General features: G+C 49.4%; 1 protein-coding gene across 1 annotated transcript in view; it reads left to right on the top strand.

The window, feature by feature from the left end:
* The window catches only part of LOC142068369 (uncharacterized), a 295,529-nt gene that overhangs the window by 278,707 nt on the left and 391 nt on the right, over positions 1–16,431 (top strand). Inside the window, 1 exon segment of the mRNA XM_075123886.1 lies at positions 15,502–16,430. Coding sequence (XP_074979987.1) covers positions 15,502–16,430 — 929 coding nt within the window.

The following is a 16,431-nucleotide window of genomic DNA, read 5'->3' as shown; positions in this document are numbered from 1 at the left end:
TGGCATTTTAGAATTTATTGTTAGGCCAGGTATGAAGATAAAACAGGCAACTAGGCCTCACATCGTTCGAATTTGTACATGATACGAAAGTTGACACATCCATTTTTATAGCTGATTTTAAGGCTAACAATACAGCAACCACGTCAGGATACCAGCTGGCGACAGAATTTAGTTTAATTTTTCAGATTTTTTTTCTCTTATTCATAGATATATATATTTGCATCAGAATGCTGGCTCCTGTTTTTGAAGGAAGGAAGGATTCGCTATTTATATACGCCAAGGGAAAATTGGCACAAACATTTCCTTTATAAGACAGTTATTGCAATTTTTGTGGACAAATACTGATGACTTTTCCATTAATTATTGCCTTAAGATTAGTGTCCTGACACTGATGCAGTTGGGTTAATTTTTTTTGCTTTTAAGAACTGTTTAGTTTTAACAGACTTATTTTTTACTTTTTTTATTTCATCGTTGGAATTTAGGAGGTTCGTTTGGCACTTGGCACTTTACTCTTTCTTTACTTGTTTAGATTTTTGGTTCAGATTATAGGTTTTGATTTTTTTTTAATGTGTTTTGTTTAGATTTTGAAAGAATGACATTTTAATTAATGATGTAACTGAAGTGTCGTAGATCTTACTCTGTTACTCGTACCTTTTCGTAGTTTGAGGGGTGTTTTGGCAGTACTTGGTTGTTTACATAAGCAGTAGCTTGGGGGGGTTGAGTTTATTTTTGCATGCCACTCAGGACTTACACTGTGTTCTATCCATGCAACTTTTAAGCACACATTTTTTCCTTTTTGAGGGTAAAGTAAGCAAGGGGTTCGAGTTGTTTTTAACTTTTGTATGGCCTGATTGTGTGCAGGTACCCAGTCCCAGTCCCGATGTCCGTGTAGTAATTTACTCAGGGGTCTGGTAATTTTGGCATATGTTGGGATGAATTCCCTGCAGTGACCGTAGATTCCCAGAAAACTACAGATTTCTCAAACATTGCGGGGGGGTTTAAATTAATTAGAATTTGCACTTTGTGTTCTGGGGTCTTAGACCCTTAGCAAATTTTAAAGCCAGAATAGTTACCCTTCTTTGGATCATTGACTTTTGCCTGAGGATTTTTAGGTATTTTAGCACACATTTGTTGGTTTCTACGTGCTTTCGTAAGGTTGTACTAAGCATTAAAACAGTATTTACATAAGTAGTTATGCCTTTTTCACTCTCTCTCTTTCACACATGCAATTCAGGCTGGTTTTCAAAAACAATTACTTTTGAATATTTTTTAATTCCTTTTGTAAATTTTCACGATTAGCAATTTTGTTAATTTTTTCACATGTGAGAAATTATGGGCCGCTTTTGAGGGAGGATTTTTTTGATTGTTGAGCTGGTATTGTAAGAAAATTAAATAGGATTTCTTTTTTTTTTTTAAATTTAAAATTAATGTTTGCTGTTTAATTAGCAAGGCCTGGGGAGAATTTTTGTAATTTTTTTGAAGCAGTCAAACTGAAGGTAAGGTTCAAGATAACACACAGCCTCTCTAATAAAATTTTCAGGGTTTAGTTTTGGGATTATGCCAATTGTGGTGACTGATGGGACAAAGTTTTGTCATTTCCATGTGGAAGGAAACACTGTATCCATTAAACTGTGCAGGAGGTTTACAATGGACAACAAAAGCATTGCCCTCCTTAGAATTTAAGAGGTGAACGTTTTCAATGAATATTAAGTAGGGCTGTCGATTAATTGCAGTTAAGTCAGGTGATTAACTCAGGGACCAGGTCATGGTTGTACAAGGTCTCAGTGGGTTTAGCCCTGGTGGGAAGGGTTGTGTATGTTCTGTAATAAAATAATAGAATGGCTCTTTATTTTCCCAGGAAAAGAGCTAGGGGGAATCAAGACGTGAAATGCACTGAGGTCCCTTCTGAACTCTCACCTGTTCTCCCTCTCACCCCGACAGGCTCTAGAATAACGTCTGCGTTTAGGGCCAGATTGCTTCATCCTCCCAGGCGAGGGGGAAGGGACATGGCTGAGCGGGAAGAGCAGGCTCAGGTAGGGATCGCAAGGGAGTTGTTGGTGTTTTCCTGCTGGAGGGAGAGGGGCAGCAAACACCGAGGCGTTCGGGGCTTCTGCGGAGTTGAGTCTGGAGGTGGGTGGGGGCAGGAAATCCACAGGCTGGAGAAAGGGAGGGGGGCAGGGGGTGACAAACCTGCTGGGGCTTGTTTTACTTGGGGACTAGATTCTAGGAACAGACCCCTTGGGGGTTATGGTGGAAAGTCCTTATTTGTGGAACAGGAGACAACCCCACCACCACCCCCCAAGCCCCGCCGACCTGGGCTGGGAAAAATGACCATACTCTCAGTGCTGGAGCACGAACCTAGTAAGCGGAGATAAGGAGGAGGCACCAGTGAGAGGGACTCAGGGAAGAGATAAGGAGGAGGCACCAGTGAGAGGGACTCATCCGCTCCCATCCAGCTGCTGGCCATGGGGAGAGTGTTCTCATTCCCACCAGGGAGTTGCCCCTGGTTCCTGCTGGGGGGCTCCATCTCCTGTATCAGCCTCTGGCTCTTAGGGGGGTGATAAGTGTGAGGACCCCCTGCCCCCTCTCTTTGCTGGGGGGGGGTGAGGGTCTCTCTCTTTCTCCCCTCACCCTGATGCTTCCTGGGTGCTCTGAACAGGGTGGGCCTCTGGGCCTCCCAGAGCTTCTCATTGACGGGCCTTGGTGCATCACGAAGAGTGGGGCTGTGCGTGGGGCAGCAGGTCCTGAGCGGGGGGCTCTTGCTCTTTCAGGGGCCGGTGACCTTCGAGGAGGTGGCTGTGTATTTCACCGAGGAAGAGTGGGCTCTGCTGGACCCCGCTCAGAGAGCCCTCTACAGAGACGTCATGCAGGAGACCTATGAGAATGTGACCTCGCTGGGTAAGGGTTCCCGTCCCCGCGGTTACTAGAAGGGGAAGTGAAGAGTTAAGGTTCATGTAACCTTAACTCTGCCCTGTTTCAGCAACACCCCGGCATGCCAGTGACACACACACACCAGCGCTGTGCCCTGCCCTGCTACACAACGCTCTGGGAACAGGGCACAGGGGCAGTATACCACAAAGTCTGACGTCGTCTCTTCGCTAAGGCAAAACTTGGGTTTAGTTCCATCCTTGCAAACAGAAGCTGCTTATGCTCAAACACGGAGCCTACTTCGCACCAACCGTCTCAGACTTGTAAAATGTTACCCTCTCTTTACCGTCACCCCGAGGATTCCTTCTGAGTCGTCGCCTTTGCTTACCCCTCACTGAGCCCTGGGGACCAGTAACACGAAGGCCACCAAACTGCTGACAAACCCGTGGCTGGAGCACACCCTTGTGCACCTTTCGTGACGCGACCCCCAACACTCGGCACTGAAATGAGGCACGCTTGGTCCTGCTAGGTCAGTGGTTCCCAAACGTTAACAACCTGTGAACCCCTTTCACTAAAATGTCAAGTCTCGCGAACCTAAAAATGGATATTTCCAGGGATTTTCTCCTTTACCTGAGCAAAAATTATAAAGCGGTGATCTTGGAAATATAACATTTGTTTTCATGACATGCTTATTACACACCACTAAAAATACTGTAATGATAATAAATACATTGTGAAAATGGCAGCACTCTTCCAAGATCTCCCTTTCGTGGCTTGTATCACTTTGAATAAGCCTGTTGTAAGACGAGGCTCCTAGATTTCCTCCAGGAGTATCGGATGTGAAACAGCCTGAAGGGCTTTAAGAAGCCAGCTCAAAGAGTTCCTCCGACACAAACGTTCAGGTCTTGAGCAGTCCAGGCAAACAACGCACGTTACAACGAAGCTTAAACTTGTTCTTCATCATAATTTTAAAAACAACACTAGCTGCCGATTTAATTTTAAAAACAGCAAAAAATATCCACCTCCCTTTCCATTTCTTATGAGGAGTCTTGAAGTTTAAATCTCCTCAGTGTGATAGAGATGCTTGCTTTGATCCGCTCAGCTCTTGGAAGTCCAGGGGCTCCGGGCTGCTGGCCCCGTGCTGCCCGGGGTCTCTGGGGACAGCTCTGTCCACCATTAGGGAATTTTTTCCTGAGAACCCCCTGTAACATTTCCTGAACCCCAGTTTGGGAATCACTGCTCTAGGTTCACATGCACCTCTCTGCATATCACAGTCACAGCTCTGCCAAGCTGCTCCAACTAATCCCTCCACTGTCCGATTACAGCTACAGCTGACCCAGTGCACGCAGCTGGAGAAATGCTGGGATTCCCGTCTCTGGAACACAACACAACACAACCAGTAGCGTGTTCCCTTAGTCCTTCCTCATATTGATGATAAATTCATAGGTTTTATGGCAAGAAGGGACTATAAATTCATCAAGTCTGACCTCATGTGTAACGAGCCATAGAATTTCATGCAGTTACTGTGGTATCGAGATGAATGGCTTGTGTATGACTCAATCATCCTCCAGTTTGAAGTGATGGAGAATCTGCCACTTCCCTTGGCAGTGTGTTAAGCTTTGGAACAGGGGACACAGCTGGAGCTTTGCTGTGGCAATCCCTGTCCCCTCCGACTATCGCTTTTCCACTTCTTATTACGATGATGCTATAAAACGGAGGGAGACCTCAGCGACCAGAACTTTCATCCAAGTCCGGACACAAGAGTCTTTCTTGTCTCTGCATAGAAGATGGACTGCCAGCTCCTACACAGGAAACGATTGTAGATATTTGCACAAAACCCTGGGGCCGTGTTCTCTGCCTCCAGGAGATTCACTGAGGGTTACAAGACCGACCAGGTCACTAGGATTTATGTTGGCCGGAGAGAACACACAACCAATATGGCAACCATTAATAATTTGTGAAGCCAGGCATCAGGATTGCCTCCATCTATAAAACAGAAGAGAATCCTATTGAGCTTCTCACCATTGAGCTCAACAAGACCTCCATGACCTCCATCTACAAGCCACCAGAGATGCTTTTCAATTCCATCAACCCACCCGTACAATGAAGTACATACTGGGGATTTCAACAGCCCTAGCAGTTCGTGGGGCAATACAGAGAACAAGGATGATGGAACCTTGCTCAAGACGTAGGCTTAAGAGCCCAATTCGTGACCCAAAGCTACCAAGTCCCTTTCGCGGTGGCCGTTGGCAGTGTGGGTATAACCCTGACCGAGCCCTTGGTAGCACTCCGCTAGCTCATCCAGGTAGGAAATTGGAGTTAGACCCAGTTCTGAGATCACACCACCACCCTATCTGAGTGGAGGTAAACGGCTCGGTTGTTCCCTTTGTTCCATTCCGACGTTGCTTCAGCTTCCAGAGAGCAAACCCGCCAGCGTTCTCCAGAGATTTTTTTGACCTAGCTTTCGGACCTGGGGCATGGATACCCAGGGACTGTGGCTGCTTTTTCAGTTCGGTCTCTCTGTCTGTCTGTCTGCTAGGCTAAAGTCTCCTCGCGGATTTTGGAGAGAGTGTACCCAGGGCCTAGCATCCTGCTCAGCCATGCTGTATGAGCTATACAGGCAAAAATTCCAAGACGAGCCATTTGGAGATTACACAATCACCGCTGGTCAACATCTCCTGTTGGCAGCTGTCACAGGGTGTGGGGGAGTCAGGGCCCTGAACCCTCAATTCCTGCGATTCACTGTGCCTCTCAGCCAGCCAGTAACACAGAAGGTTTATTAGACGACAGGAGCACAGTCCAAAACAGAGCCTGTAGGTACAGGAAACAGGACCCCTCAGACAGGCTCATTCTGGGGACCAGGGAGCCTAGACCTCGGTTCTGGGCCTCCCTCCATTTCCCTGGCCAGCTCCAAACTGAAGCCCCCTCCAGTCCCTCCTCTGGCCTTTGTCTGTTTCCCCGAGCCAGGAGGCCACCGGATCTCTTTGTTCTCCAACCCCTTCAGCTGGCACCTTGCAGGGGAGGGTCTCAGGCCATAAGATGCCAGGAGACAGGGTGTCGGCCATTCTCTGTGCAGACCACATCACACCTTCCCTCTAGGGCTCTGCAACAATCACACCCCCTTATCCCACCACCTAGATACTTAAGAAGGGCACAGGGGAAACTGAGGCACCCACACAGTATTCAGAGAAAACATTAAGAACATTCCCACTTCGTCACAGCAACTGCTCAAGAATGCCTAAAATCTTGGCAGAACTTGTTAGAATGCATGGATATGATCCATACAGCCAAACAGTGTGGTCGATCGTACGTAGACCTTCTGACAATGCAAAGGTGGGTGGACGTTTCAACATCTTGGCTGATCCGATTGCTCTGCAATGGGAGGGTTAAGGGGACCACTGCCAACTGGTCATCACTTTGGCAAATATCCCCGGATACATCCATATTGGATGAACGTAAGAACGGCCACACTGGGTCAGACCAAAGGTCCATCTAGCCCAGTGTCCTGTCTTCTGACAGTGACCAGTGCCAGGTGCCCCCGAGGGAATGAACAGAACAGGGCAATCATCCAGTGCTGGTCTCAGTGCCATGAAAACAGGGAAATCAGCAGGCCTCGATGACCTCCGAACTTTCGGCCCACACAGGCAGAATTGGCTCCTAAGTAAGTTCAGTATCTGTGGCATCCAGCTCAAGATATTGAAAACCTGTCAGCAAGCCAAGAGAATAGCCCTTGTTAAGGAACCATCAGACCCAAAACACATTTGACCTGTCACACTCCTGTCCAATATTTTAAAATTGTTTGAGCAGCTGCTTTTATACTTGCCTTTACACAATTTTACCACTCCACTTCTTATCAGCGAACAGGCTGGCTTTCCCCTAGGTCTGTCGGGTACTGGACAGCTTCTGAATTTGACATAACATAGCAAAGATGGATCTAAAATGGGGTCGATTATGGCAGTGATGTTTGTTGATGTCTCATCTACCTATGAGACAGTCAGTCGTCGGGGGCTCCTTCTCAATGTACTAATGGTAACTAAGAACCACCACGTCATGAAGCTAATACTGACCATGCTGGAGAATGAAAGATTCTTCATAAACTTTTGTGGCAAACAGAGCCGGTGGCATTGACAGGAAAATGGCCTTCCACTAGGTAGTGTCTTGGCCCCTCCATTATTCAAACTCTACACAAACCATGAGCCAAGTTACCCCAGCACAAACTGGTTTATCTACTCAGATGATCTGTGATTAACCACACCGCACAAGGACTTTGGTATATTAGGGAGTACTCTGGTGCATTCACTATGCAGCCAGCCAACTGCATGCAAAATTCAGCAAATCAGTGCATTGTGTCTCGAAAATGGAGAGGCCAAATGCAAACTCGGCATCAGAGGCATTGTGTTATGCTTGACCGCAGACTTTCCTTTAGAGCAGGGGTGGGCAAACTACGGCCCACGGGCCGGAGCCATTTTAAGCCAGCCCGCGAGCTCCCGCTGGGGCGATGGGTCGGGGGCTGCACCACACGGCTCCCAGAAGCCGTGGCATGGCCCCGCTCCGAGGGTCGGGGGCCGTTCCATGCGTAGGAGCCGGAGAAGGGACATGCCACTGCTTCCGGGAGCCGCTTGAGGTAAGCGCTGCTCGGAGCCTGCACCCCATGCCCCAACCCCCTGCCCCAGCCCGGATCCCCCTCCTGCTCTTCAAACCCCTCAATCCCAGCACAGAGCACCCTCCTGCACCCCAAACCTCTCACCCTCAGCCCCACCCCAGAGCCCGCACCTCCTGCCAGAATCTGCACCCCTTCCTGCACCCCTGCCCCAGCCCTGATCCCCCTCCGAACCCCTCGGTCCCAGCCCAGAGCACCCTCCTACACCCCAAACTCCTCATCCCCAACCCCACCCATGTCAACAGCCTCTGCATCTTCACAGGTATTGCTCCTCCTCCTATATGCCGGGAACTTGCTAAGAGCGTCGAGTGAGGTCTATAAACTCATGAGTGGTATAGAGAAAGTAAAGAAGGAAGTGTTATTTACTCCTTCTCATAACACAAGAACGAGGGGCCACCAAATGAAATCAATAGGTAGCGGGTTTAAAACAAACACAAGAAAGTATTTTTTTCATGCAAAGCACTGTCAACCTCTGGAACTCCTTGCCAGAGGGTGTTGTGAAGGCCAAGACTATAACGGCGTTCAAAAGGGAGCTAGATAGATTCATGGAAGATAGGTCTATCAGTGGCTATTAGGGAGTGAGAAAGACTGGGGCAATGGGAGGAGAGGGAAGGGGTTGCAGTAGGGAGGGTCTGGTGGGAAGGGAAAGTTTCAGGGAAGCAGAGATTTAGAGCACTTCACTGAGGCACTTTTTTTGCCAAAGTCTCTAATGACTTCGCCCTAGGCGAAGCTGAGAACCAGTGCTCCATCCTCCCCCTCCTTGGCCTGTCAGCTGCCTTTGACACCACCGGCCACGCTGTTCTTCTTGAAATCTTGTCTTCTCCTGTGGTCCCCTGATTCTCTTCCTACCTCTCTCATCTCTCCTTCATCGTGTCCTCTGGAGGATCCCCTCCATCCTCACTCCAGCTTGCTGTGTGTGTTCCACAGGGCTGCATCCTCGGTCCCTTCTCCTCTTCCTCCTTCTACACCTAATCTCTGGGCAATCTCCTCCACAAACACAAATTCTTCTACCACCTCCATGCCGATGACACACAGATCTACCTCTCTGCTCCCGGCCCGCCTCCTTCTGTCCACGTTAAAATCTCAGCCTGTCTCTCTGACATCTCCTTGCGGGTGTCTAACCATCAACGTCAGCAGAACAGCTAAAAAGACTGAAACAGAGATCTCAAAATGTTCCCCAAGCCATCCTGACGCTCCTCTCTCGGTCCCTGCAGACAGCACCACCATCCTTGTCACTCCGGCCCCTAAACTGGGAAACACCTTTGACGTGGACGTCGCTATAGGTCCTCACATCCAGGCTCTGTCTACAGCTTGCATTTTCATTCTGCATATGGGCCCTAAGGAACTTTTGCCCAGGTTCACCTCTCCTCTCTCAAATACTGCAGCATCCTTTCCTCTGATCTTGACAAATGCAGTCTTCCCCTGCTCGTATTCGTTCAGGAGGAAACCTCCGCAAAGCTGCCTTGTTCCCCTCAAACACTGAGGAGGAAAGGAGGAAAGAATTGGGGATGTTTCTTAGAAAAGAAGACGGAGGAGAGACGGGATAATCATTTTCCAGTGTGTTCAGAGTCATTTTAAAGACGATGGGGATCAGTTGGTTTCCATGTCCACCTGGGTGAGACAAGAAGTAGTTGGCTTGATCTGAAGCAAGGGACATTTGGGTCCGATACTAGGAAAAGTTTCCCAACTATAAAGATAGATAAATATTGGAATAGGTTACCAATGGGGGTTGTGGAATTCCTGTCACTGGGGTTTTTAAAAACAAGTTCGGCAAACACCTGTAAGGGATGGTCTAGGTGTACTTTATCTTGCCTGAGATTGGGGGTGGGGTGGATTAGATGACATCCTGAGGTCTTTTCCAGCCGTACATTTCTGTAATTTTGATGATTCATTATCCTAGCCCTTCACATTGACCACATCTCCCTGCAGAGAATATGGGCATTTCTGTAGGGTTTTTGTTGTGTTTTTAAAATGAAAAACATGCATGACTAAATCTCCCCTCTCACTTTCCTTTGTTGCCCAGTGGGTGTGAATTCCTCTTCTGGGACAGGGAATGTACTGGCTGTTGGCGTAACATAGGCCTGTCTGGGTTGGCAGGGTTACACTGTTCAGAACTGAATGGAGCTCCCTGCAGAGACATTGGAAGACTCAATGGCTTGTATGAGTGGGAGCCGAGGGACTCAGAACATGGGAACACACCAGGGTTGCTACATGGGACAAAGGGAGTAGGCTGAGACAGACTGGACCGGGCAGACTGCCTGAGGCAGGAAGACCAAGATGAAATGGAGCAGCTTTGGGAAAACCTGAGCAGATGATTCCGACAACATGAACCTTGAGTTAAGTTTTGCTTTACCAGCTTGGCCTAAGGGTGTTTGAATCCCATGCCTCGTAAATGGTGGCTTGTTTTGGAGCGGCTGTCTTGCATGGCTGCAAATACCGACTGATTGCATCACGCCTCAAGAGCGAGCGTCTCTGCCGGGAGCCTGAACTCGTGTGACTTCCCTGAAGAACCTCAGTGAGAAACTGGATTGTAGCTTGGGGTTCTCAAGCTGTGGGGGTGGGTGGGCTCGAGATCCCTGGGCTCCAGGCCGAGCGGCCGCATCAAAGCAGTGTTCCCACAAGCTATTTTTAACACACTAGTGTGAGACCCGCTTGCACGGGGTCTGTAGACCCAGGCTAGAAGGCCTCTCACTCCCGGCTGCGGTCGCACCCGAAAGAAGGCAGTGCCAAGAGGGAGACGATATCAAAGGCTGGCTCGTCGAACAGCCTGTAAATCCGTGACGCTGCCCAGTCTTTGAATCCCTCCACTGGCTCCCCGTCTCTATTGCGTCAAACATCACCCGCCTCTCTTCGCTTTCAAGACCTTTCACGGCCTGTCTCCCCCTTACGTATCCTCTCCTACATGGTAATGGCTAAGATGCTGGGACTGCTGCCATCAGGACATCTGTCTCTTGTCTGATACTTCAATTGTCAGCGCCTTGGGGCAGGGACTGTTTGTTTGTTCTGTGTCAGTAGAACGACCCGCACGTGGCGGTCCTGGTCCCTGGCTGGGGTTGCTAGGCATAACAGTAATTAATAATAATAATAATAGAAATAAGAATAATGCGGAGGCACCAAGGAGCGGAAAGGAGGATGTCGGAGAGGTGGGAAGGGGCTGGGGGTAGTGGACCGGGGAGGGTATGGTTGGGGGCAAAGTCCTACTGTCCTGAGCCCTCCTGGCTCACAGGAGCAATGCGGGGCAGAGGGGGTGTGCAGATGCCCTAGGGAGTTTGGGGGTGCCATGCGGGGTTGGAAGCAATGGGAGGGCATTGGATCAATACTGCACGGGGCTGGGAGGGTTGATGTTGGTGGGAGTAAAGGGAAGGGTGGATGCTCTGGGAAGTGGGGGAGCTAGTAATGGGAGGGAGGGAAGGGATAATTTTTTGGGGAGGAGCTTCTGGGAGTTAGGAGCAAGGAATTCTAGAGCCACAGAGCTAAAAGGGACCACAAGGGTCATCTCATCTACCCCTTCCTCCCCCCCCCACGAAGATGCAGGATTTGTTGTGTCTAAGCCACCCCAGACACACACAAGAACATAAGAACGGCCAGAATGGGTCAAACCAAAGGTCCATCTAGCCCAGTGTCCTGTCCTCTGATAGTGGCCAATGGCAGGTGCCCCAGAGGGGATGAACAGAACAGGGAATCATCAAGTGATCCATCCCCTGTCGCCCATTCCCAGCTTCTGGCAAACAGAGGTGAGGGACACCGTCCCTGCTCATCCTGGCTAATAGCCATTGTGGGACCTATCCGTCCATGAATTTATCTAGTTCTTTTGTGAACCCTGTTATGGTCTTGGCCTTCACAACATCCTCTGGCAAGGAGTTCCACAGGTTGACTGTGCCTTGTGTGAAGAAATACTTCCTTTTATTTGTTTTAAACCTGCTGCCTATTAATTTCATTGGGTGACCCCTAGTTCTTGTGTTATGAGAAGTGGTAAACAACACTTCACTTATCTACTTTCTCTACACCAGTCATGATTTTATAGACCTCAATCATGTCTCCCCTTAGCCATCTCTTTTCCAAGCTGAAAAGTCCCAGTCTTATTAATCACACAGGTATCCAGCCTTCAGGGAACACTTGGGACAGTGGGAGGGCATGGTGGAAAGTGTTCGGGGGAGCAGGAATTTTGGGGAAACAGCGATCAAGGAGAGCTGTGGGCAATAGGAGGGAAGGTGAGAACACAAGAAGTGGGTGTTGGAGTCCCAGGAGGTGGGGAGAGCTGGGAGCAGTGGGTGGAAGAGAAGTGGGTGTCATAGTGAGTGAGAGGATTAGCCGTTCCTGTGTCCCTTTCACGGTCTATATAAGTGCCCTGCCTGGGGCCTTTCCCTCTCCCGTAGTGGGATACTTTAATTCTTCTACTCTTAGACCAGGCCCAGGGCTGCAATACCCTGTACCTTGGGAAGGTCTGGGGCCAGTGTTTTTTTGCAGTAGGAAAAAAGGAAGACAGAAAAAAGGGATTTTGTCATAACAACCACTCTTGACACATGCCTGCCTTCTCTAAATGCTCAGCTAGGCAGATCTGTCTTCTTCAGACACCCCAGTAGGTTCCATGTATTTCTGTTTCTTTCTCCCAAACAACCATCTGAACAGCCAGGCTCCTTTTGAGAGAGAATCCCTTTTCAAACTGCTCCAAACCTTTCGATCTCCTAGATCCCAGGGCTTTGGCCCTCGGCATTTAACCCAGTTCTGTAAACTGGCTTGACCCAGCAGGTAGAGAGGTTCAAAGCTAATAGTGTGGACCTTGTCTCTTAACAACACCTTCCCTTCCTATACGTTTTCCTTACAGCCTTCCTTTTAAACGAAAACAAATAATTCATCCAGCAAATATCCCAATAACCAAGTCAACATCAATAATTAGGGCCCTGCCAAATTCATGATCCGCTTTGGTCAATTTCGTGGTCGTAGGATTTTAAACATTTTCCGTGTCCTAGATTCAGATATTTAAATCTGGACTTTCGTGGTGGTGTAATCAGGGGTGTCCCGATCGAAAAGGGGGCCATGGGAGAATCGCAAGGCTATTGTAGGGGGGGTCATGGTATTGCCACCCTTTCTTCTGCCCTGCTGGCGGGGAGCCCAGGTCTGAGGGCAGCACAGAAGTAAGGGGGGCGATACCATACCAAGCCACCCTCACGTCTATGCTGCTGCTGGCCGTGGCATTGCCTTGAGACTTGGGTTTCCAGCAGCAGCCGCACGGAGTTTTCTGCAGCCGGGCGAGGTTCCCAAAGGTGGGTCTCACCCAGCTCAGGGAGTGGCCCGTGCAGGGGAAGAAGAAGTCCCATCCCTCCCCAGCCCAGCCTGGAGGAGCAGTTCGAGCTCGGCGCATGGTAGGACCCCCCCCGAGCTGGGGCACCCACAGCCCTGCCACTCCCCGGCTCTGGGCCCAGTGCTTGCGGGGGTTAAAGAGGTCTTGGGCTGGCTGTTTGTGTGTGTGGGTGTGGGGGGGGGTGATCCCAGTGCCCCCCTGACTGCAGGGTCCTGGGTGGTCACGCACAGTGCCCATCTGTAAGGCTGGCCCTGCCCCCCCCCCCAAAAAAAAGTGATGACCTTACCTCATGCTTCTGACAGCATTACTGAAGAAACTTTTCCGGGCAGGATCCCTCCCCCAAAGTCCAGCAGCTCTTTCTTTTGACATCTCCGGTGGGAGGAGGGAGACAGGGTGAGAGACCCCTTCTGGTGTTTGCCCTCATTTTTAGACTGGTCACCCTTTGAAATGCATCTTCCTGGAAATGACCCCTAGATAACATTCTCTCTAGCTGAGAGCTAGGAGACGTGGAGTCTGGTAGCGGGGGAGGTTAGCTAAGTTGTTTGCTAAGATGCAGTTCTGTTTGTTCTGGCCCCCTTTCCTTTCCAAAGAAAGGCCCCTTGATAGTTGATGGCCCGTCGGCTTTGATGACATCTGGCCGGGCATTAATTTGTCTTGGAGAAACATGTTTACCTTCTCCACAGACTTGTCTGGTAAACACACTTTAGCATGTTTCATGATTTCATCTTATGTTCATAACTTTACATATGATGTTGTTACATACATTTTGCCCTGCTATTGTTGACCAAGGTACTAGTTTTCAAATTATACCTTACAAGGCATATTTTGTGCTAAGATTATTACAGTAATGTGCAGGATATGAACACAGGGGTGCATTCTGTCACCGTGGTAATGCAACTTCTGGGGACTCGGAAGGTCTTGATTTCCCTCCCCATCTATACCAGCTGCAGTCTTTCTTCACTGCAAGCTCTTTGGGGTCTTTGAGTCAGTCCCTCCTGAGGTCACGTGGCCCAATTCCTGTTCTTCATAGTCTCTTTTTCCAGAGGAATTAGAGTCTGTTGCTCCTAAATTATAGCATCTGATTCCCCAGCCTTCTCCACACGCTGCGGGATTTTCATACCCCCACCTATTACACCAGAGTTGCAATATTTCCTAATTCCTCAGAATGTGCTTTCCTTACATCTCCACCGCTACGATACTGTGTTCAGGGACATCCTCACTCCCTCCTGTTCCTTTCTTCACTGAACCCCACATCCCATACTGATGTCTCCCAGCTTCCCTGTGACTCACTCATTGTCTCTGGGCCTCTCTTTGTCAGTAAGAAGCAGTTCCAAGTGGTTTCCCACTGGCTGCAACCTTCACTTTCTCGGATGTGGAGTTACCTTCTCTGTCCTTTGGGACCGTTTAATGATGATTGTCTGGCTGTGTGTGTTCACAGCAGAAATGGGGATAGTTAAATCCCTCATTAAGCAGTGCCCTACGTTGTATTAGTAGGACCATGGCCAGCAGATCGAGGGACGTGATTATTCCCCTCTATTCGGCACTGGAGAAGCCACATTTGGAGCATTGCATCCAGTTTTGGGCCCCCCACTACAGAAGGGATTGTGGACAAATTGGAGAGAGTCCAGCGGAGGGCAACAAAAATGATCAGGGGGCTGGGGCACATGACTGTTGAGGAGAGGCTGAGGGAACTGGGATTGTTTAGTCTACGGAAGAGAAGAATGAGGGGGGATTTGATAACAGCTTTCAACTACCTGAAGTGGGGTTCCAAAGAGGAAGGCTCTAGACTGTTCTCAGTGGGGGCAGATGACGGAACAAGGAGTAATGGTCTCCAGTTGCAGTGGGGGAGGTCTAGGATGGATATTAGGAAACACTATTTCATTAGGAGGGTGGTGAAGCACTGGAATGGGTTCCCTAGGGAGGTGGTGGAATCTCCTTCCTTAGAGGTTTTTAAGGCCCGGCTTGAGAAAGCCCTGGCTGGGATGATTTAGTTGGTGTTGGTCCTGCTTTGAGCAGGGGGTTGGACTAGATGACCTCCTGAGGTCCCTTCCAACCCTGATCTTCTATGATTCTGTGATTTGTGCACCTGGGAGGTGGCCCCAGCATATTACTTCTTTAAAATGGTCTGGAGTTAAAAGAATGGAACATTTTATTGTGACAAATGTCCCATGAACTCCCCTGATCTTTTCTCTAAGCAGAGTTTCCAGTTCCCAAATCTGCTGTGATCTCCCAGCTGGAAGGAGAGGTAAAGCCAGAGGTCCCAGATGTCCAGGGCTCAGAGGAAAGAAAGATCTGGAGGGATGCCTGCCCAGGTGAGGAATCATTAAACCAGCTCAAAAGCTGGGAGTGCCTCAAGGAAACAGCTGGGATTCCCTACAAGGACCTTGTGAGCTCTCTGAGTTCAGGATTGTTCCAAGCAGCTGTCATAGCCTCATGGCAGATATCGCTCATGGCTTCCTACCCATCCTGATTGACCCCTGGCAGTGGCTCCTGCCTTGACCTCCCCTCCCATGGGCTGTAGAAGTAAGATTTTATGCCCTTTTCTTTGCTGTGTGGGAAAGAGTTTGGTGGAATTCAGATCCTGTTTTTTTTCTGTCTCACTACCACTTATTTTGGTTTGCCCTCGCCTTTTTCATCCCTGTTTCTGAGGTTTCTCTCTGTTTCTCAGCAGGTGATGGGACAGTGAGTAAGAACGAGGAGCAGAATCCACAGGAGGAAGATGCTGAGCAAGTGGGACCCTACGTGGGGTTATCCCAAAGCTCCAAAGGGAATGTGTCCAGGAGTCACGAGCAGGGAAAAGACGGTGAGAGTGAGCACAGGCCAGAGAGAGAGCAGAGAAACCAGACAGGAGAGAACATGAGTATATCCATTAATTACTGGGAAACTCCCAAGGACCAGAAGGAAACCACAGCCCAGAAGAGAATCCCAACAGGAGAAAGAAACAACACATGCCCTGAGTGTGGGAAAACCTTCAGTAGCCACCCACACCTTAAAGAACACCAGAGAATTCACACAGCGGAGGGACCCTATGAGTGCAGGAAAACCTTCCCACTGAGCTCACGGCTTATTGCCCATCAGAGGCTCCCCACAGGGGAGAGACCCTCTGAATGCTGCACATGTGGGAAAACCTTCACTCGGAGTTCGTCCCTTATTGCCCATCAGAGGATCCACACGGGGGAGAGACCCTATGAATGCCGTGAGTGTGGGAAAACCTTCAGTAGCCGATCGGGCCTTTTTGACCATAAGAGAAGCCACAGCGGGGAAAGACCCTATGAATGCTGGGAATGTGGGAAAACCTTCACTCGGCGCTCACACCTGGTTACACATCAGCGAATCCACACGGGAGAGCGCCCCTATGAATGCCGTGAGTGCGGGAAAAACTTCTCTCAGCTCTCAGTCCTGATCAGACATAAGAGAACCCACACGGGAGAGAGACCCTATGAATGCTGCGAGTGTGGGAAAAGCTTCACGCAGAGCTCATCCCTTATTACACACCAGAGAATCCATACGGGGGAGAGACCCTACGAATGCCACGAGTGCGGGAAAAGCTTCGCTCGAATCTCCGCTCTTGTTACACATCAAAGCACGCATGCGGGAGAGC

Source organism: Caretta caretta, chromosome 28 (genome assembly GCF_965140235.1).
Source record: "Caretta caretta isolate rCarCar2 chromosome 28, rCarCar1.hap1, whole genome shotgun sequence".
NCBI lineage: Eukaryota > Metazoa > Chordata > Testudines > Cheloniidae > Caretta > Caretta caretta.
The sequence above is the reverse complement of the archived record's forward strand: the minus strand, read 5'-3'. Positions and strand labels throughout refer to the sequence as shown.